Source organism: Eschrichtius robustus, chromosome 6 (genome assembly GCF_028021215.1).
Source record: "Eschrichtius robustus isolate mEscRob2 chromosome 6, mEscRob2.pri, whole genome shotgun sequence".
Taxonomy (NCBI): domain Eukaryota; kingdom Metazoa; phylum Chordata; class Mammalia; order Artiodactyla; family Eschrichtiidae; genus Eschrichtius; species Eschrichtius robustus.
This window is the reverse complement of record NC_090829.1, coordinates 63369602-63390607: the sequence shown is the minus strand read 5'-3', so window position 1 is coordinate 63390607 and position 21006 is coordinate 63369602. Positions and strand designations below refer to the sequence as shown.

Genomic DNA, 21006 nt, shown 5'->3' with positions numbered 1-21006 from the left:
TGAGGGCCAACCCTCCAGGAAAGAGACTCCCTAGCCCTCCCGATCATGGACAAGGGAAGAGGCAAGAGGGGTGCCAAGTTACAGGGAACAGTGCTACAGTGCCAGCTCTGGAAAGAAGGCTGCCCACCTACCCAGACCCCTTCTCCAGAGTGAGCAGGCCATAAAGCAGAGAGGCAGTGAGCTCAATTGAATTCATGTTTAATAATTACAGGCACCGTGCCCCCCCTTCCCCCTGCCCAGGCAGCAGCAGGGGTGGTGCAGGGGCTGGGGCGTATGCCCCCAGCAGCGAGGACGGCAGTCCCAAGAGTGATTTTTCAGAAAATAAAAAAGGACCAGGGGCAGGCGGTTATGCCCCCCCCAAGACACACCAAATTTCAAGACTTTATATATAATATATCTCTGTGCCCCAGGGGGAGGCGAGGGACACCTGGCAGCATCCTGGAGGGGGGGCCCCACGCAGCCCCAAGCCATCCTGCCTCTTCAGCCACTTTATTAGCTCAGACAACATCGCACTACAGGCACCCACTGCCGCCGCCGCTGCTGCCGCCCCCCCCACTGCAGTCCGGGCGGCTGGCTTGGCCATCCGAGTGTCCATGGGGCTCCAAGTCCCCGGCCCCACCCGCCCTCAGTTGTGGTCAGACTCCTCCTCCTCCGCCTCACGAAGCCACTTGAAGAAAGCTGTGACAGATTTAAGGGCCACACCCTTGCCCTGCTGTTCAGCGGGGTCCTTGCTACTCTCCCAACTATAGAAGGCGTCCTCCTTCACCACGTCCTCATCGTACAGCGCATCAAAGAACATCCGAAGCAGGTCTGCAAGCAGGCAGGACAGCAGTTACAGGCACGCTGCCCACAATCACTCCAATCCCCCCTCCCAGGGATCCCTCCCCTAAGCTCCACTGCTGAGACAAGGCCCTGACCCACCATGCTGACATTTGTGTGTCTGGCCATTCCAGAGTGACTAGGTCTCTGACGGGATGCTTATCTCATGATCTAAGAGACTGATGCGCAAGAGTGAGTCACTTGGCCAAAACTTAGAAACCTGCCCAGCCTCACCTCAGCAGCTTCAAACTTCTCCATTCATGATATATTTAATGGGGAACACTGCAGAATTGGTATTCCTGAATCTGAGGAATCACAGTGTCTCCCACAAAAGTCAAGGGTATAACCTGGAACATTCACTGGCCCCCATTAGATTCTGACAAACCCTTAACCCCAATTCTCTCTTACTTTCCACACACCTCCTGAACATATACACCTCCTGAACATATACACCCCCTCTGTGGCCTTGTCACTTTTACGTGTGATGTAACCTTTGCCAGGAACATTCTTTCTTGTAACCTTTTATCACCTACCTAGTGAATTCCTTTAGGCTCAACTCAAGCACCCTCTGTTTTCATCTTCCTTCTCCCTCACCCCTAGCTACCCGTCAGCCTTCCAAAGCACTTGTACAATCCCTGAACATAATCCATTCCATTCCCCACACTGCGCTGCCAGTCTGTCCAAAGAAAACAATACATTCTTAAAGAAAAGGGAGGCTGAGTAGTAAATACATTTCTTCTGAATAAAGCATAGGCCCTAGAGTCCAGGCCTGAGTGAAACACTGACTGAGCCATCTAAGAGAAGCCGCAAACCAGGATGTTCCTCAGGGCATGCACACCCTCAGATCCACAACCGCTGCCTATGGACAGCCTCCCACCCCCATCCCACAGCAATGGCAGCAACACATCATTTATCCCAAGCTTGTTCTCCAAATCCCATGCACACCCATCCCGGGGACCCTATACAATCAATTACCCACTCTGCCCTGTATTTTCAAGCCCAAGTTTCTCCCATCTAAACACAAAAGGCCTCCTTTACAACTGCTATCTCTTTACAGCCAAAAAGATCTGTCTTTTGACAAGAGATTAGTTGAATTCAAAGATTTTTGTCTACACTTGCTGTTTTCTTTTCCTCCTGATTCAGGTATTACTCTGTCCTTTCCAATCCAGATCCTGCCCCCTGCTGTACCAAATATTGTTTCTGCCAGGGTGGCCTCCATGTTTTCACACTCCAGAGGCCCTAATTTTCAGATCTGCTCCTATGGAGTCCGGGCACATCTAGCATTACTGACCACTTTCCTCTCCTAAAATCACTCTGTCCTTCGTTCATAGGGTCTTATCCTCCTTTGGTCCCTACCTGTGGGACCTCTACCTCCTCAAGGCTGTATCCCTTGGGCAATCTTATACCCTTTTGTGACTTGCACATGTGCCAGCAGTTCAAGAGATGGGCCTCCAGCCCTCACCTCTTCCTCTCCAAATGAAATCAGATACCCAGCTGTCTACCTGACTGACATCTCTGATCGCCCCCACCAGGACCACAAACTCAACATGACCAAACTCAACTTGACCCAGTGTTCCCTACCGCCCAGTGAATGGCACCCCCCACTATCACCTCACCTGCTGAAACTATCCTGGGAGTCATATATGACTTCCAATCTCTCATCACCCGCCCCCCAGGCCACTGTGTGTCTTGAATCTGCCCACTCCTCTCCCATCCCCATTGCCACCAGTGAGGCTGAGTCACTAACAACACACCCCTGATCTGCTGATCCGGCCACATTCACATTCACCCCACTCCAAACCACTCTTCCCACTAATGGCCCGGATGATCTAAAAACTAAAAAAGAACGTTTAAAATCCTTGCTTAAAATCCCATAAAGGGCTTTTCCTGTCCTTAAGATTAAAGCCCAAAACTCATCCCATGGCTTACATAGCCCTGCATGACCTGGCCACATCCATCTCTCCACCCAACCTGCCTCACGTACACCTGGTTGCTGTGCTCTCCCACACTGATATTCCTTCAACAGTTTTTACCTTGCGTCATATGTTTTCTACCTCAGGGCTTCCCTTAACACACAGTTCCTTCTTGTCAAGTCTCCCCCTCCCATTTGTCATTTAACTCCCATGTGTCAATTCCCACTCATTCTCTGACTAGGTAAATTCTCCCAGAGAGTACCCTTGCAGGACCCATTTTCCAACATTCATCTTGACTCCATGCCAACATGGGAACTATGCTTGACTTAATCACTTCTAATATCCCAATGTCCTGGCACATACCTGTTTGCTAAATGCATTAACCTCAAGCATGTTAACCTAAGCCTCAGTCTCCCAATATGGAAAAGGGGGGAACACCATCTACCCTAAACAATAGTTGTGAGGATTAACTGAGGCAAAGAAAAGCAGCTCAGCCCTGTACCAGGCAGAGGGAGCACAGGATACTTGGAAAACGTTACCATTTATCACCTCTGCACTCCTGGCATCTAACAGTTGGCTAGGCACAAAACAGGTAGTCAATTAACCTTCAAGGCCGAGTCTTGCACTTGTAGGTAAGGAAACAAACAAATGTTTGTTGCAGGGGAAAGGACTCAAACCATCAGGATATTTTGCTCTCCAGTGACCACCCACTTCTCCTGGATTGAGACCCTTTCCACAACTGCCCCTACTATCTGGTAGTTCCTCCAGCCCACCCCATCCCTGTGGCCTGGCTCTTACTGGGGGGCTGTTCTAAGGTCACTACAAGGGCCTGGAGGGCATAGAGCGCCTGCAGCTCCTTCTGCTCGTCACACAGGTACTTCTGTAGCAGTTTCGCTCGCGCTTTCAGCACCGCAACATCCACTCGGAGAGGAGTCTCAACTACAGGGAGGAAGACAGGGATAAGTGGAATAATGCACCCTCAGCCTGGTTCAGAACTGGAGACCAAGACCAAAACCTCCCTCCCTCCATATATGTTGTGCCCACCCTTGCCCCACCAACTCCCTGGCTCCTCTTACAGATAATTGCAGAATAGCAGACCGTTGTCATGAGAGCTCGAACTAATGTGTTGGATGCTACCTGCTGCTCATTCACATTGGCCTGTGCAGAAGAAAGACAAATGGCCCATAAGGTCTGAATTATGCCTGGAAGGCTCCATTCTTGCTGCCCTCACCTGCACTACCTTCTCCTTTCTCTCTCTCCCCCAATATCCAGGAGAAATATACCTCTATCCAGTCAAACACCCGCTGGTTACTGCTGCCCTCCTTCAGCAGCTTCTCCAGCTGCTTGCTCAGCTCCTCAGAGGACAGCAATCTCTGGCCAGGGGCTTCTGACTCCTCTCCCAAGGTATACTCCACCTTCTGCAAGCAAAAAGGCCCACAGTTGGGAGGTAAACATGTCACGTGAGATGAGGGAAGAGGAAAGGACTGGCTGACGCCAACTGCTAGAGTTAACTTAAGTCCAGCTGCAAACCTGCGCAGTGACAAAGGCACTGACATCCTGGCCTTCAGGTAAAAATTCCTTCCAGCTGAGTCCAGCCTCTCGCCACAGCGTCCCGACCTTCTTGGGACCCTGGAAAACATAAGACCAACTTAGCAACTCTCTTTCTCTCCAAGAAGCTAACAGCTCCACAAATGTCATCCAACAAATGCATACTGAAAGCCCACTAGGTGCCTGCTAGCAGCTCAGGATGCTACAGAGGTACTGAATGGGAACAGTGCTTCCACGCCTGCGGTCTAGTAACGGGCACAAACATCAGTCAAATAACCACCCTAAGTCACAAGAACTCACCCACCACCATGCTATGAGACCTGGGGGATGGCCTGAGACCTCTACGAAAATGTCAATTAGCTGTCACAGGATTCTCAAAGAATTACTGGACCACAAAAGGTAAACAACCAAATCGAAATATCTCATCCTAGCCTTCTACACTCATCTACGTTTTTTAAAAAATAGCTTAGTTTTTCATTATTGCAAGTAACAAATGCTTATGGGAGAGAAAAACTTCTAACAAGTATGCTTATTTGGTTCCCAAATCCAGAAAATTTTAGAAGCAGATGTTAAGTCCCCACCCCCAATCCAACACAAATCAGAAATCTTCACGTAAACGGCAATTTGAGTTCATTTTCTGTAAGGGGCAAGAGATTCTGAAGCCATCATTGTTTTACAATAACAGATATTCAGGATGATGCCATCAACCCTTGACAAAATTACTGTACTTCATGGATTTTAAAAATGCCCATTTTAACACCACTAAAACTGAGGTGTCTCACAGTTGGCATATTACCACATTTCAAAAATATGACCATGTCTTTTCTTTCTCAGCAGTGCATAGATAAGATGTTGTAGAATCTGTGGCACCTTAGAGTCAATGAAATACATATATAGTTCCATATGCTTTTTCTTTTAAATTATTATTTTAAATTTCTCAGAAACTATCCTGGTACATATTTCTACCTAAAACAAGTAATATGATGCTGAAAGAACAATTCCTCTCGATTCAAAGACTTACTCCTCTAAGTTCCAGATACTGAACTCTTAAAAAACTACACTTCCCAACATCTCACCACCACTAAGTACCACACCCAACTTGCCTTTCTCATCATTTCACCTTTCTCCTTGCTAATCAAAATTAATTTTAACAAAGCGGTTTCCATCGTGAATGTTACCAAATAGACACCCCTTTGCAACTTCACAGTACTTAAAGCACTCCATTTCAGCTATTTTATTTCACACTTTACTCCACACTGTTGTCTTCATTAAGCTGTCATTTCTTCTTTCTTTTCCAACTTGTTTCCTAACTGTGTTTTTATTCACTGCTGTGTTCCCAGTGCCTAGTATATGGTAAATGTTCTAAAAGATGCTAGTTGAATGAATGAGTGAATCAATCAAGGGCCTAGGGCCTTAGATTCTCATTCTCCTCCAGCCTTGGCCAGAACCTACAACAGGCACTGGTCTGAGGGAGAGTGCCAGCCTCGACATTTCCTCTCCCAGGTACCCACACAGCACTACCATCCCACCAAAGGACCATGAGGCTTCAGGGTCACTGCCAACACGCAAAACCACATGGTGGGAAGAGAAGTTCTCAATACACTACCTCTGAAAGGCTCTCTCACTCACCATGCTTTTGCATAGGAGCCCCAGGATCTCCAGCAACAGGGAAGCAGCTTTGCCCAGGGGTCTCAGAGGTTTTGTAATCTCCCTACAAGAGAAAAATCCAGTGATGATAGCCTTCCACACCCTCTCAACACACTATCCCATCCCTCCCTAAATCCGGGCGTCTAAGTTGCCACACCTCTCCTCCCTCTTCCCTCTTCTTCCTGTTTTTACCTCCCCTGAATGCCACCAAAGGGGACTAACCTGAACAGCTCCCCCATGGGCACCCCACCTTCATGCAGAATGGGCGTTACCAGTTCTGCTAGGTAGAGCCACACATGAGGGATGTCAATTTCCATGTCTTCAGCCAATTCCAGGATTTCATATAGCCTGCAAAGAGAATTCAAAGTCATCTAGGAGAGACAAGCTGCACTCCTACCCTCCTGCTGGGGCAACAAAGGCACGGCTAAAGGATCAAATGTGGAGCCCTTCAGGAACATTTCCTAAACATGGGGCAATTATCTCAAGCTAAAGCCATCTTCTTCTCCTTAGATGGCTCACCCCCAACCCTGCCAAAAGTTATGTTGACCAGGATGGCTGAGGAGCCTACATTCTTAGCTAAGGTTCCACGGGTCCTACAAAGGAGGGAAATTTGTGGGTATGTAAAAGTGGGAGGCCCACCAAGTCAGTCATACCCTTGGTAGTACTGGGCAGTGGAGAGGTGCCCAGCACAGAGCAGCTGGTGCAGCAGTCGCCCCATGTGCTCACGGGCAATGGCGCTGCGCTCCAGTGTGGACTCGATGCCGTGCCGCACAAAGATGAAGAGCAGCGAGGGCGAGGCCAGCTCCTGCACGCACTGAACTGCCTCCTGCAGGGGCGCAGCACACAGAAGAGAGACCAGTCACTGTCTGGCCCAGACCCTACACCCATGCCTGTCGGCACAGGCCCCTTCCCGCCCACCCTGCCATCACTCAGACCGCTCCGCTCCCACTGCTTACCTTCATGTCATTGAGATGGAGGTATTCCTCAATGATGGCCCTGGATTTCTTCTCCAGCTCCTCTTCAGAGAGCGCAGCCCTCGGGGGACTCACAGGGGGCAGGGTGGCTTCTCGCTTCACTGAGCGAAGAAAAACAGATCAGAGATTCTTCAGTTCCAGTCTTCCTAGCAAACAGGGTCTGGAGCCCTGAAGACACTGTCTGGGTACTAGCTAGTCCCAAACCAGCCCACACCCTTCCCTTCCCCACCCCCCAGACCCTTACCAGCATCCCGCCCGCGGTCCCGATCCTCCGTGAGGCTAGCTGCCTTGCGTAGTCCCTCAGGCTGAGAGGGCCGCTCTCTACTCCGCTCCTCCACTTCCTTGCTGAAGCTCCGCTTGGTGGCGGGTGTCCGTGCGCGATCAAGCCGGTCACCACGGTCACCTCCCCGTTCACTCCGCTCTAGGCGGTCTCCCCGGTCCCCAGCTTTCTCACCTCGTTCCCGGCTCAAGCTACTCCTGGAAGAAAGACAGGCACATCGACTCTCACCTGTACTGCCCACAGGCACTCTTGTTTAACTATCCAACATGCTGAGCAACTGTCAGGCCTTGTTCTTGGCATCAGGTATATGCCCCAATCTCAGCCAGGAGCTCTGAGCATTACAGGTGTAAGGATTCCTATGGCAGCAGTCAAAACCCAATCAGTACTCCAAGTGTGAAAACAAAGACATCGAGGAAACCTCACCTCTGTATCACACGTCTGTTATCTGTGCTTTCTGTAGGTACTGCTTGTTGAAGGGCTGAGAAGCGATTCAAGGTACTAGTAGCTGGACGAGCAGCTTCTGATGCTGGGGAAGGAGAAAACCCAGATTAAAACCTATTTCCGGGGCTTCCCTGGTGGCGCAGTGGTTGAGAATCTGCCTGCCAATGCAGGGGACACGGGTTCGAGCCCTGGTCTGGGAAGATCCCACATGCCGTGGAGCAACTAGGCCTGTGAGCCACAACTACTGAGCCTGCGCGTCTGCAGCCTGTGCTCCGCAACAAGAGAGGCCGCGATAGTGAGAGGCCCACGCACCGCGATGAAGAGTGGCCCCCGCTTGCCACAACTAGAGAAAGCCCTCGCACAGAAACGAAGACCCAACACAGCCAAAAATAAATTTAATTAATTAATTAATTTTTTAAAAAAAAGAGGATGCCTTTAAAAAAAAAAAAAAATCCTATTTCAGTACGTCCTATCTCCTACTCGCCAGTTTAGGACACGTGGTCCTAGTCCTGACACTAGAGTAGTTCAGCCCCTAGTGCCAAGTACACACTGCCTGTATTACCTAACTAACCACTCTGTAATGAAAGCCCCCGATACAGAGAAGACGCTGCCCTCAGGAGAGCTGATTCCTAACCACCAGCTCTTTACAGTGGCCTCCATACCTGCATCGGAGGGCTTGGCTCCTGAGCCTCCACTGCTTCCCTTGCCCCAGCTCAATCGCCCTCCAGGTGCAAACAGCTGGTTGTTAGAATCAATGGAGCCAGGCTGAGGAAGGAAAGGGAGTGAGAGTCACAGGTCTGATCCAGCCAAAGCCCATGCCAGCCCTCACCACACACAGCCGTAAGGGGCCCAGACCAGGGGCCATGCAAACTTTCCCTGTAAAGAGCCAGACAGTAAACATTCACTACAGACCAGGCAGTTTGAACTACTCAACTCTGCCGCTGTACCACAAGAGCAGTCACAGACAATATTTAAAAGGGAAGAGTGTGGTTATGTTCCAATAAAACTATGCACGTTAAAATTTAAACTTTATATAATTCCTTATCACAAAGTATCATTCACTTTTTGATTCTTTTCAACCACTAAACAATGTAGAAAACTCTCATTCTTAGCTTGTGGGCTGTATAGAAGGAGGGAATGGCTGGATTTGGTGTGCATGTCAGGGTGCTGACCACTGATCCAGACCAACGTGAATACATCCCCTAGAGTTGGCAGTCCCGTCTCTAGCAATCTAACCAGCTAGTCTAAGGGGGAAAATTGAGCTGTCACCTTCCCAACCTCAGACAAGTGAGGGGATTAAGATCCAAACCTGTGCTTAAGGCCCATCTGACCCCTCTTTATCCTCCCATCACTGACATCAGCCCTTCCAACACACACACCCCTACCTTCGTGATCTTAGTGAGTCGTGAGGTGTCAATAGGGCGGCTGCCCTTGCTGATGGGCACTGTGTTCCAGCCACCATCATCCACAAGTGGAAGGCCACGGCCTGGGACAAAAAGGAAAGCATACTGGAATGGTGAGTAAGTCCCAAGAACCCTGTTCCCGAGGGCTGCCCCCAGCCTCCATTCCTCAGATCCTCAGTTCCATCATGGGGTCTCAGTGGCCCAGACACGTGGCACTAACAAGAAGTCATCAGCGGAAAGCACAACCCCTCACATCGTCCATCCTCAGTCCCAGCCTCAAACTCACTGATGGGTGGGCCTGGAGGGCCACCCCGACGCTTGTCGCTGCCCTTGGCCATTAACTGCTGCACTTTTATGTGCTCCCGATGCTCCTCCAGCTCAGCTTCCTTGTGGATTTGGTCAATCGTCTTGGGACCCTGGTCCCCTCGACGCGGCACCCAATTGCTCTGTGGGGACAGGCCGGTCACAAGGTAATTACATCAGACAGGGCCAGACAAAAGTGTCAGGAACTGGGACTGTGGGCTCAGAGGCAGCAAACAGTGGGAAAGAGGGGACACACACCCGTCGCAGATCCAGCACGTCTTGCAGCATAAAGCGGATTCGGGATGAAGTCTTCTTTTCCTTAATGATTTTTTCCATCTGGTTGAAATACTGATCCATTCGGGGCTAACAAGAAGCAAAGGGATCAAGGTCAGGAACTTCTAAAACTTCACCTCCAACTACAGGCCATGCCCCTCCTCAGGCCTTCAGCTCCGCCACTGTACTCAGTGGCACGTAGTGCCACTCAGACACAACAGCTGGGAAGGGTGTCTGTCAGTGGACCGCAGACCCCACGCGCTTCAGCCTGTCCTCTCCCATACCCCAGGACCCCCTACCTTGGCCTTTTCAAAGTCCAGGTCTTTGCCAATGGTGGTGAGCAGACGGCAAAGGCATTCGAGGGACTCTTCATCATGGTTCTTAAGTAGTTTAACCACACAGTCGTGCATGATTGCCTCTGTTAACATCTTCAGCTTGAACAACTCCCCGATAAACTTGATATTCCCTAAAGAGCGCCGCCGGGCTATGTCTCGAGCCTCTTCCAGCTCTTCCTTCAGGCGTCCCCGTTCCTCTGCCTGCCAGTCATGGGACAGGGATCACATCAGAAAGACAGCCAGCCACTCAGCTAAAACTGTTCTCTCTTCCACTATCTAGATTCCTAAACCTAGCAGCAAGCACTCACGTCCTAAGGCAGAGAAACCCCCAAAACACCAATATCCCCACCCCCACTTCTGCAGTGAGCAGCACCCGGGTGAGCAGGGGAACTGGGAATGGAGTCTCTCTCACCGTAGCAGCTTCATCCATCTCCTTTTGCTTCTTCTCAAAAACCTCATCATCATCTTTGTCTTTTTCAAACTCCTTCTGACATCGATTTAACAACAGTTTTCGGAAGTTCACAGTCACTGTTGGCTTTTCTGTAGTGGGCACTTTCAGCTGTATGTCAAAGAGAACGCCACATTCAGACCAGTCCAGGGCAGGGAAAACCCTCCAAAAGTCTTCAACTACCTGACCCAGGAAGACCTCTGGCCCTGGCTCTGCCACCAACAGCACAGGATAGAGGAGAACCAAGAAGCTGGACTCAGAGTCTTAGGAAGAGAAGTGGGAAGCTAAACCACAAGGTTTAGAAAACAGTGCAAACTAACCGCCATGAGGCAGCGGCACATGTTGGCATAGGCCACGGAGAAGTTGGGTTCTGAAATGGCCTTCTCGAAGATGAGGTCAATGACCCCTTTGAGGCGTTCCTCGGTGTCGATGGCTAGCTGCGTCACCTGCTTCATCAGCTGCTGGAACATCTGGGGTGTCAGCTTATTCAGGATGGAGCGCACCCTGCGGAACAGGTCCTGGAGGGGAGAGGGAACAGAGAAGACAAAGAATCCAGTGAAGTTTTCAGAAGAACAGGGGCTGCTAGGAGGGATGGAGAAAGTAGATACTAGTGATGAGAGGGCAAGGCTGGCTCAGAGGGCAGACCTTGCAAAGAAGGAACGGAGACCAAACCACGACTCGCAGGTACCTGGGTTTTGCTGCCATCAGCGTCCTCCTCCCCTCGGTCCTTCTCAGCCACTGTCCGCTTGCTACTGGGTTTCCAGGCCTTCTCTGCTTTGTTCAGCTTTATATCTTCGGTCATTGACACCGTGGCAATGATCTTGCGTGGTTCCTTTCGGGGGCCCTGCTGAGATCGCCGGGGTCCCAGACCAGCCTGCTAAGCAAGGAGCAGGGACAAGAGAAGCCACGGAACTAGTCAGCACAACCTACTACCACTACCACACATCTCCAGGGCAGACTTCTCCCCACCCCCACAATGAGATACAGGAAGCCAACACCCCCAACTCCCCTTGCCAGTCCCACTCACCGGCCCTCGGGGCAGCTCCCCACCTGGCCCACCCCTCGGGGGCCCACGGCTGCTAAGGGCTGGTCGGCCAAGGTTGGCAAAGGACGGAGTGAAGTCTGGGCCACAATTTATGCCTTGAAGTCTACTGGGATCCAGTGGCCGCAATGGTGTTTTATTGGCCTGCGAAAAGGACAGGGAAGGTATGAGAAACAGGCTAGGGCTAGCTACTGACCACTCTTTCAAGACCTCTGGCTCCTCCCCAGCCAGCCAGCCTGCCCAAACTTACCCTCTCCCTTAAGCCCACCAACCTTATCCAACACCACATCACTGATATGGGGCAATCCCTCCGGCTTCTGCATACTGGCAAAGATGAACTGAAAGCCAAGCAGGAACTCACGGTCATAACGCTTTTTCTCCTCAAGGTTTAGAGGCTTCCACTGATCTGCAAGGAAAACAGGATGAACCAATCACACTGCTTTCTCCTGGGGCCCTGATGAGCATACTCAACCCTTCTCAACCCTTCCTTCTGCATACCTGACTTATATTCATACTTCTGTTCCCCCGGTTGGATGTTCTCAGCATTTTGAATCTTGTCTTCCTTTGAGTCCCAGGTCTCGTCTGCTTCCTCAGGTCGCGGGGGCACACTGCTGCCCTCAGGCTCTGGGCTGGGATTGTTGCCTACAGGAGGCTGATTTTCTACCTCTGATACTCCTGGGTTCACCTGTAACCATTGGACATTCCGGTTTGGTTGCAGTGTGACCACTGTTCCATACCCAAACTTTGCCCTTCTCCCTCCGCTTTCTGCTCCCTTACCTCCTTGAAGGCATCTAGAAGGTCTCCTACAGCCTCCTTCTTATTGAGCTCCTTAATTTTCCGTCTCCTCTTTGGCACAGATACTGCCACTATTTGGGGGTGGGGGGGAGGAGTGAGAATAACTTAAGGAGTACCCCCAACCCCTGGGAAAAATAAAAAGCAGCCATGGTACAATATTCCCTTTTTTCATCACACCCTCTCTTGACTTAGAATTCCTTAATCTAACCCTTAAAAGTTCCATTACAGGGCTTCTATGACCCAGACACAATGGCACGAGAGGTCATCAATGAAGAAAAAGAACCACACCCAGCATGCCCCACCTCTACCATCCAGCCACACCTTACCTTGCGTGACTGATGCCACCTCCAAATTCTGGGACAGGTGGGCTGGGACAGGGGTGCTCTCTAGGGGGAGCGGTTCCTCTCCTCCCTTCTCACCCTCAGCTTCTCCTTCCTCTTCCTCTTCTTCCTCTTCCTCCATGTCCTCCTCTTGAGCAGGGGAAGCAGCTGGAGGAGCCACAGCTGGAGTGGCAGAAAGGATGGTGGGGGGAGCCATCAATGCTGTAGCCTCCTTGGCCTGCTCCTCTGGTTCACTGACTGGGCTTAAGTCCACAGCTGGTGGCGAGGGGGCTCCGTTGAGCAGTTCCTCAGGTTGGGCAGTTGGAGCAATGGGCATGGGGGATTCAGAGGGACAAGCCAGGGGAGGGAGAGGGGCAAGCTCCAGGCTCGACTCCAACTCTGGTTCCAAATTCTCAGACAGGACCGTGCCATTAGGCTCAGGAAGAATTTCCACCTTGTGAGATGCCAGGGGGGTGGGAACCTGGAGAGGACTGGAAGAGAACTCAGATTCTGGAACTGGTTTGCTGAGTGTCACTTCTACTTCCAGTATGGGTTCAGCGAGGGGAGTGGGTTCTGGAGAGAGGCAATATGGCTCCCCAGTTTCAGAGGGCATGGGGGTTGATTCTTCTACAGATGTTTGTATCATCCCCGTTGTCATAGTGTCCCCAGGAATAGGGAGGACTGTGAGATTAGGCTCAGACCCCGGTTCCAAGACTGGGGGTGGTGATGGGGTCGGAGAAGGTGATGAAGGCTGGGATTCTGAAGGGCTGTGCTCTGGGCCAGGCAGCCCTGGCCGCTCCCCAATGACTGCTCCCTGCGACCGGTCATCTGCACCACAGGAAGAACGAGTAGTTAGAGGCAAGTCCTTCACTGCTATTGCTCTTCATCCTCCCAGCCAAGCATTCCCAACCTAACAGCCCCCTACACACACACACCAGTCTTCTCCCACCTAGGTCTTTTCCATTCTCACTCAAAATCCAATCTACCCTAAAATCCGACTACCTGACACCTAAGTCATTCTTCTCTGGCACCCAATTCAAGTCACTCCATTTCCTTGGCATTTTAAATGATCACACTCCTTTTCCCCATAAAGGCTCTGCCCCACCTGCTTACTTACCTGGCCGGACAACAACAGCAACCTGGGGTGTCTCCCCATTAGCCTGAGGCTCCAGACCACCTCCCGTCTGCAGGACACAAAGGGTTACCAAGTTTGCCCTGAAGAGTCCCACAACCCTTCTTTACTAGAGCCATTTCTACTTTAGCCGCCTAGAAATCCAGGAAAGCAGGGAAATGAATCCCTTAGTTGAAGAAAAAGATCCAGGGACCTAGGAGTCCAGGGCAGAACAGCCATCCCAGCCAGGGCATCACTCAAAGAACAGTACCTGGGGAGGGGTGGGTGTGGAGGCAGTGCGGGCCCCAGACATGATCTCCTCTGTGATATCCTTCCCTCCTTGGTTTGGGTCTCGAATTCGGATCTGGGGGAAAAAAAAGCTACAGGATGAGTGGGAAGCAGGAGGAACCCACCTCTCCACCCTGCCCCACTCCTAGGACTCCAGGCCAACCCCCCACCCCTCACTGGGAAGCAGGTAGGTGGGTGTCAGAAACCCCATGAGTTCTGCTGTCAACCCATCCGGCTGCTCTTATAGTCTCGTCTTGGCCCCCACCCCTAAGACACCCTTGACCTCACAGAGCAGCCACGTACATCACAATGCCCCTCCCTCCCTCATGCCTGCCCAACCAGAAGTCCCCAAGAAGTGGCTGCATGCCCTGGGGCCCAGGACCCCCACCTAGCACCCATCCGGCTCACTTGTGGCTAGTCTGCTTGATCTCTGGGGGCAGGGACCAGATCCAGTGGGTGGAGCCAGGGTGACTCAGCGGCTTCCCCAGCCCTGGCACCCTATTCTGGGCACCACGCCCAGGGCTTGAGGACTGAGCAGAGGCGGAGGCCTCAAGAGCTTCCAGGACTGGGGGGTGGGGCCACAGAAAGCAAACCATTTCCAAGGCAAGCCACCAGAAACCCAAAACCAAACTTAGATGTTACGGACCCAGAACCCAGGTCTCTAAGGCATTTCCCCACCAGACACTCCAATCTTCCAGTAAGCTTCTTCTACATGGAAATCTTAGCACCTTACAAAGAACCTAAGCACTTCACAGATCCCCATTCTTTGCCTACTCTCAGCTGAAGATCTGCCTCAACTTCCTGCTCCCTGACCCACAACGTGCCTGACCTTGATTCTCCCTTTCCCAGATATCCTAGAGCCCGCTGCTGCTACTCACCGTCTTCCGCTCCCTCTTGGGAGCAATCTGGGGTGGCTGGTTCAACAAAACCGGCGGGGGAGCCACACCAGTGGGAAATTGCTGCACACCCTGGGCTGGGTAGTAGGCGCCAGCTTGGGGGGCGGGAGGGACACGGAAAGGAAGAACAGTGGCAGGGTCAGAGCCCAACCACATACAAATGCCTGCTTGAACACCTCCCACCCCCTGGAGAACCTCTCATCACCCACAGCCGGCCCCTCCCCCTGCCCCACCCTCCTCCCCAAGGGAATGAGGTGTCTATCAAAGCTGGGGAACCAGTCTGAACTGCGTTTACAAGAATTCCTAACACTGACACACACACCCCTTGTAGGCAGGCACTTCTTCCCCACCACACACCAGCTACCAGGACTATGTCTGCTCCTCTTCTACCCCGTAAGGTAACACGTATGCACCCCACCCCCAGCAAAACACACACATATACTCTGAGAGAGCAGCAACTACTTAACCTGAAACAGAATCAGGTCTTTGGCTGGGAATGATAAAAACAAGATTTGCCAACCCTGTTCCATTCAACCTGAGTCCAATTCCAGTCTCCAGCCCTTTGCTAAGGGGCAAGGAAACAAAAAGTAACATTATGAACCAGGCCCAGGATGAGAAAAATTCCTTAAAGCAATGGTCTCCAAAATAGGATACATTCTTTAATATCATCCAAAACCTCCACTTGTTTGTTTTTGACAAGCAACATTAAGTGTTATTTGTCTAAATTATGCATACGTTTAACAAACAAAAACATACATTAAAAGTACATACTCAAAATTTTTCCTGACAGTCAAAAAATTTTGGAAACCACTGCCATAAAGAACAGACTAATCCTTTCCTAGAATATAAATGAAAAACAGCTACAGAAACCTCTCAGATCCACGTTACATGGGCTCCCCCCAACCATGGAACGAGTGTCACAGGGAATATTTGCTAACAGGCCTTCAAACTAGTGCTTGAACTGTATTCCTTGACGTGGGGAGGACTCCAACTCTCAGCAACAGTATAAAATCCTCTCCGCACCACCCCCCAACACCAGTTACATATTAAGCACCAATCCCTGCTACCCGTCATTTCTAGACCAAGAAACAAGCCTGCGAAGGGTCTTAGCAATTAGTAGGTGAGTTTAGATGCTCCCTGGGACTCACTCTCACCTGACTCCCTCCCCTGCTTACCGTAGGTCCCAAACTCTGTAGGGCTTGCACCCGGATAGAAGCTTGGGGCTCCCGGCTGCACAGGATACTGCTGTGTCGGGACAACATATGTGGAACGCCCCTGGTGGAGGGGAAGGGGGAGAAGGAGGGGAGAGGAGTTGACGGAGCTACGAATACCGCGTCAGACTACAAAGAGAATATACGGCAAGACAGAACAAGCCAACTCTAGGCAATGACCAGAAGAAAGTCCCACCTCTGGAGAAGAGATGGGACTGGAGGGTCAAGGTTAGGAAGGTGGGAGTTGGGGTACAAGGTTGTGTGGCCTCCAGCCCCCAAGCCTCCAGCCTCACCTGTCCAGGGATGTAGTAGGCCCCCTGGGAGGCTGGGTAGGAGATCTGGGAAGGGATCATCATTACTTGGGATCCAGCAGGGTAGACATGGGCAGCTGGGCCAGGGCGGGCGGGGGCTGCACTCTGCACTCGGGAGGCTGCACTGCTCGGGGGCTGGGCCCGGCTAGGGTAGAAGTGCTGTCAGGAGGGAGGAAGGCAGTTGGCACTGGGAAGGGGAGGAAGTGGACAGCAAAATGGCCATTCTGCTATGTCTCTAGTCTGGAGAGAAGTGCCAGGGGCTTTGGAGCATGGGGACCAACGCTTCCAAGATTCACCTGACCAACCGATGTTTAAGTGGCCTCTTGTACTCACAATATGCCCTCCAAACTCAGATATACACTTTGCACTCTGCATATTTACTCCCTCCCTGCCATGCATACTCATGTCACCTCCTCCAGTCTATCCTTCAGCAGAGGCTTCCTAACACCCAGATGCATCATGCCTAAGTAAAGCCTTTTTCAGCAACATAATCCCCAGCATGCACTGCTCCACCCTAAGGTACTGAGGAGCTAACCGCTAACATGCAAGTCTCCCAGTTCCCAGATACGCGCTATGCAAGATTTAGCCCCTAACATGCATTGGTCAGCCTCAGAATGAGGACCTGGACAGCAAACAAGTCCCCACCCTGAGGAACCCCAGCCCCTGTCTCTAGCCCCTGACTAGGGTGGAGGATAACAGTGAGACCAGGAGAGAGTCCAGGATTAGCAAAGGGGTATTACCTGCAGAGACCTGAATCCTCCCTGAGAGCACATGGGGACAGGAAAGAAGAGAATTATCCCCAAGGTGATGAGGGGAAAAGATGAAGGAAAAAATAAAGGATGCAGGACAAGAATCCTCTCCCACTTAGTGAGGAAGAATTTATGGAATAGAGAAAGGCAAGAACCAGCTGGAGTGTTTATCTTCCCACAGTCCAAAGAGAAGGAAGGGATGGGGAATGGAGCAATGGCAACCTCCCAGTAAAAGGAGGAAATAGGAAAGCAGGGCCCAAAGAGTTGGCAGCAGGGCCCAACACTGCCCCCAATTCTTAAGGCACCAGGACCCCTGGTAATGCCATCCCCACCGACTACATACTAACCGAGGGGCCAGCCACCGTAAGTAATCAACAGTGTGAAGTGCAGAGCCCCATGAAAGAACACATAGCAACTGTCAGGAAACTGGGGCAGGTACAGGGCCTCCGTAGTTTCCACCCTAGGCCCAAACTGGCCTAAGCTTTAAGTGGCTCCCACCCATGCCCCCTACTCCCCTCCCCACAGCCCCTCACCTGGCGGGGCTGAGAAGGCGTGTTCATTTGTGTCGCTTGAGGCGTACTGAACACCACCGGTGCTGTCTGCCCCGGGGGAAACGCTGGCTGAAGGGGGGAGACCAGATTTCAGCAAGAGGGGAAACCCAGGTGGGGCAGAAACTCAAGCTGGTGAAGGGATCAGATCTGTGGCAAGAGCCTCAACAGTCCACATATACCCTCCCCATGACAGCCCCTGGGAACAGCCCAGGGGCCCTGTCTCAATTTGGCAGCAGGAAGCTGCACTTTGCCCTGACACAGAAAGGGGTGGGAAAATCCAGAGGCTGGAACCTGTTCCTGACCCGGCTGCCTGGTCTCCCCAACCTGCACCCCAGTCACTGCTAATTCCTCCCTAATTACCTGTGGGAGTCCAGGGGATGGGGCAGGTGGGGGGCCTGTGGGCTGTGGAGCTTTGTTCATTTCATTTGGTGCCACATCAGGGTCCCCCCAGCACCTGTTGGGAGAGAGAGGAGCTCAGAAAGGGGAAGGGACCCAAGCTGAAGGCAAATGGAGTGGGGGAAGGGCTGAAGCAAGGGCTGGGGCCCACAGCGAGCCCCGGAGGCGCCAAGCGGGTGAAGGAGCATTAAAGACCCAGCTTATGTCCCCACCAACACCCTGTCAAACCCACACCGCCTCCAACCACCCCCCTGACCTGCTCAAACAGCCCCTCACTCACCCCCTCGGTTAAGAATAAATCCACGGTGCGGCCTACAGGTTCTGGGCATCCGAGGGCCTGGGGTTGGGAGGTGAGGGGTATCAACCTGGCTCCGCGGGGCCCAAGACCAACCAGACCGGAAATTCCAGGTCTCGCTGGCACCAGGCTCCCGGATCACAAACGGAGCTAGCAGCTTCGGCCGTGGTGTCCCCACCCCCCACCCGGGGACACCGGGTTCGGGGCCTGGCCCGGGGGCACACGAGGCACGCCTGCCGCGGGTGACCGCGGGGGCACCCGCGCGGGGCCAGAGACGAGGCCTGCCGCTGCCCAGGAGTGGAGGCCAGGAAGGGCGGCAGTCGGGCCGTAAAAGGCCGGGCGGGCGGCGGCCGAAGAGGAGCCGGTTTGAAGCAAGTGAGGGTCGGCCTGGAGGGCGGGCGGGGCCGGGGGCTCCTCCCTGCCCGCCGCCGCCGCCTCCTTCCCCTGCGCCCTCCCTGCGCAGCGCCGGCCAGTGCCAAAGAACAACGTGTCACTTCCCGGCGGCCGGGCCGCAAAGGGGGGAGGGGGCGGCGAGCCGGGAGGCGCGGTGCCTGCGCCCGCGGGGCCTCCTCGGGTCGGACCGAGGTGGCACTTAGCGGCCGGGGAACCCGGCGCCCTCCCAGCCCGCGGGGACCACATATTCCGGCCCCGCGCTCCCCCACCCCCACCCAGCAGCCAGGCCGGGCTAGGCCGGGCACACGTGGGCCGGGGATCAGGCCCTGGCGGGCCGGGGCCCGGGCTTGGGCCACGGGGCCAAGGCGCCGGGGCGGCGGCGCAGGGTAGCCGGTCCGGGCCCGGATGGCGGCGGATGCGGGGGGAGGGGGTGGGGGGGCCGGGTCGGGCCCGGACATGGCGGCTTTACCTTCAGTCTCCTTCAGTCCGCGCGGCCGAGCCCCACGCAGCCGCACAGACGTAGTCCACAACCATTTCCGGCTCCCCGCACGGATCCCGCTCGGCGGCCACCGCTTCTCCGCAGGCGCAGCCGGCGCCCCCACGTGACCGGCGCAGAGGGCGGAGCTTCGCCCGGCGCCGCGGAGCACATGGGATTTGCCCCGCCTCGTCATGTGACAGGCACTGCCCGCCCCGTGTCCCCTCCCGAACTTTGGAACTCCCCAGACGGAGCCCCCTCTGCGTCTGTGTTCCGCGGTTCTTTAGTTCATTCATACTTCGAGTAAGCATTTATTGACTGCATACTGTGTGCTAGGCGAAGTGCTGGCTGAGGGCTGAGAACACTGAAATTAAAGACTCAGTCCTGCGGAAGTAAATCATGGACAAATACGGAAAGAAATACGAATTAGGCAGCTTTGAAATAATGTAAATTAGATCATTGAAAGACCTATTAAACTGAATGTTACGCTAAAAGGATTGAAACATTCTAAGTAAGGAATTAGTAGATTTATCTTTTATAGAGATTGGCCACTCCCAGGGAGGGACTAAAACCTATCACGGAAAGTTCAAATAGTGATGGAAGAAGTAATCCCAAGACCTCTCGCTGCCCGATAGCCAAGATTTTGAACCGCCTGAAGGGACACACTAGAGCCACATCTAATTACTCAGAGTCAGCCTGGATTTTAATCCAAACTCTGCCACTTACTCCCCTGGCGATGTACCTACTATCTATCTACCTACTTAATACCTGTTGTAAAATGGGGATATTTGAAACGAGGCAGTCTGGCTCAGTTCTGGGCTTTTACCCACCGACCTTTCACGCTATTGGATTGTGAGGATTAAAGGAATTAATTTTTGTGAAAGTGCTTAAAACTGTGCCTAGGTATCTAGCTCTGTTTTCTCTCTCTCCTCCCCACCCCCCTCTCTGTATACAAACACATATAATCCCAAAAGAAAACATTTTCTTTGCACCAATGATGAACTGGTCACTCAATATATGACCTTTGTGATCTCACTTAATCCTCACAATTTCCTACAAAATGGATTGTATTATTATTCCCATTGTATCTGAGTAACTGAAACTCCAAAGAAAGGAGAGCAAAATAGACACACAGAGGAGGAACCATAAGGAGAAAGAAAATGCAGATCTAGAGTGTTCTCTGTTACACTCTTCACTTGACTTCTGTGACTTTATCATGTATGGCTGGCTCCCTTCTCTACTCTTCTCATTTCTCTTTCTCCCTAAGCAAACTAATAAATAAAAATCAGTTACTGCCTGCATGCCAATTCGTTCCTAGCTCAGAAATCACTCTCGAATTCCAGTCAGAACAAGGTACTACCTAAAAGACATCTTCACTTAGTCACCCCACAGGCATCTTAAATTGTGTATACCCAGATAGAAATGTGTCATCTCTCCCCACTGGATAGAGTCCTCCTTTTGCCCCCAAACATGTTTTGCTCATGTGTTCTTTTTTATGAATAAGTGCCTAACCAGAAAATTTGGATTCATCCTACATTCCTTCCCACCCACATGTCTCATCAGACATCAGGTCCTATTGGTGTTTGAATCAAAATCAAGTCCTGTTGATTTTGTCTTTAAAAGCACTTCTGCCCTTCCCCCCCCTCCCCATTTCTACTGCCCTAATTCAGTTCATTCCCCTTGCCTGGTCTCCAGGCCTCCATGGTGAGCTTTCTCACCCAGATAGCTAGCTGACCATGTCACTTTCCTGCTCTCATTCATTGGTCCCCATTGAGAGACACTGTCAATT

General features: G+C 52.3%; 1 protein-coding gene and 2 non-coding genes across 7 annotated transcripts; all 3 read right to left on the bottom strand.

Annotated features, from left to right (window-relative positions):
- Nucleotides 1-182: 182 nt before the first annotated feature.
- On the bottom strand, nucleotides 183-19338 carry EIF4G1 (eukaryotic translation initiation factor 4 gamma 1). 5 transcript variants are annotated; one of them, XM_068546343.1, is made up of 33 exons: nucleotides 19212-19338; nucleotides 18335-18391; nucleotides 18019-18112; nucleotides 17641-17727; nucleotides 16341-16517; nucleotides 16012-16111; nucleotides 14819-14931; nucleotides 13924-14016; nucleotides 13659-13725; nucleotides 12548-13369; nucleotides 12204-12292; nucleotides 11925-12111; nucleotides 11699-11832; nucleotides 11412-11570; nucleotides 11073-11261; nucleotides 10705-10902; nucleotides 10349-10495; nucleotides 9901-10137; nucleotides 9587-9691; nucleotides 9312-9471; nucleotides 9008-9108; nucleotides 8285-8387; nucleotides 7605-7707; nucleotides 7146-7378; nucleotides 6884-7002; nucleotides 6581-6753; nucleotides 6150-6275; nucleotides 5910-5991; nucleotides 4263-4361; nucleotides 4016-4150; nucleotides 3809-3890; nucleotides 3531-3671; nucleotides 183-810 (listed from the first exon to the last, which is right to left on the bottom strand). In XM_068546343.1, the coding sequence occupies exons 3-33, from the start codon at nucleotides 18076-18078 to the stop codon at nucleotides 626-628; spliced, it is 4806 nt and encodes a 1601-aa protein (XP_068402444.1). In that variant the 5' UTR covers nucleotides 18079-18112; nucleotides 18335-18391; nucleotides 19212-19338; the 3' UTR covers nucleotides 183-625. The 5 variants fall into 5 exon arrangements, with proteins under 5 accessions (XP_068402444.1, XP_068402445.1, XP_068402448.1 ...); XM_068546344.1 differs by having other exon boundaries at nucleotides 11073-11258; XM_068546347.1 differs by lacking the exon at nucleotides 16341-16517.
- Nucleotides 9188-9263, bottom strand: LOC137766875 (small nucleolar RNA SNORD66). The gene has a single exon (XR_011074406.1). It is a non-coding gene; the product is annotated as a small nucleolar RNA SNORD66 (small nucleolar RNA).
- On the bottom strand, nucleotides 12416-12495 carry LOC137766876 (small nucleolar RNA SNORD66). The gene has a single exon (XR_011074407.1). It is a non-coding gene; the product is annotated as a small nucleolar RNA SNORD66 (small nucleolar RNA).
- Nucleotides 19339-21006: the final 1668 nt, after the last annotated feature.

Excerpts from the sequence above, each read along its gene's own strand:
- EIF4G1 (XM_068546343.1), bottom strand. The coding sequence starts at position 18,078 with ATGAACAAAGCTCCACAGCCCACAGGCCCCCCACCTGCCCCATCCCCT. Across the intron at positions 14,017-14,818 it reads CCAAGAGGGAGCGGAAGACG|ATCCGAATTCGAGACCCAAA; the intron begins GTGAGTAGCAGC and ends TTTTTCCCCCAG. Across the intron at positions 11,833-11,924 it reads GAAGTATGAATATAAGTCAG|ATCAGTGGAAGCCTCTAAAC; the intron begins GTATGCAGAAGG and ends TTTTCCTTGCAG.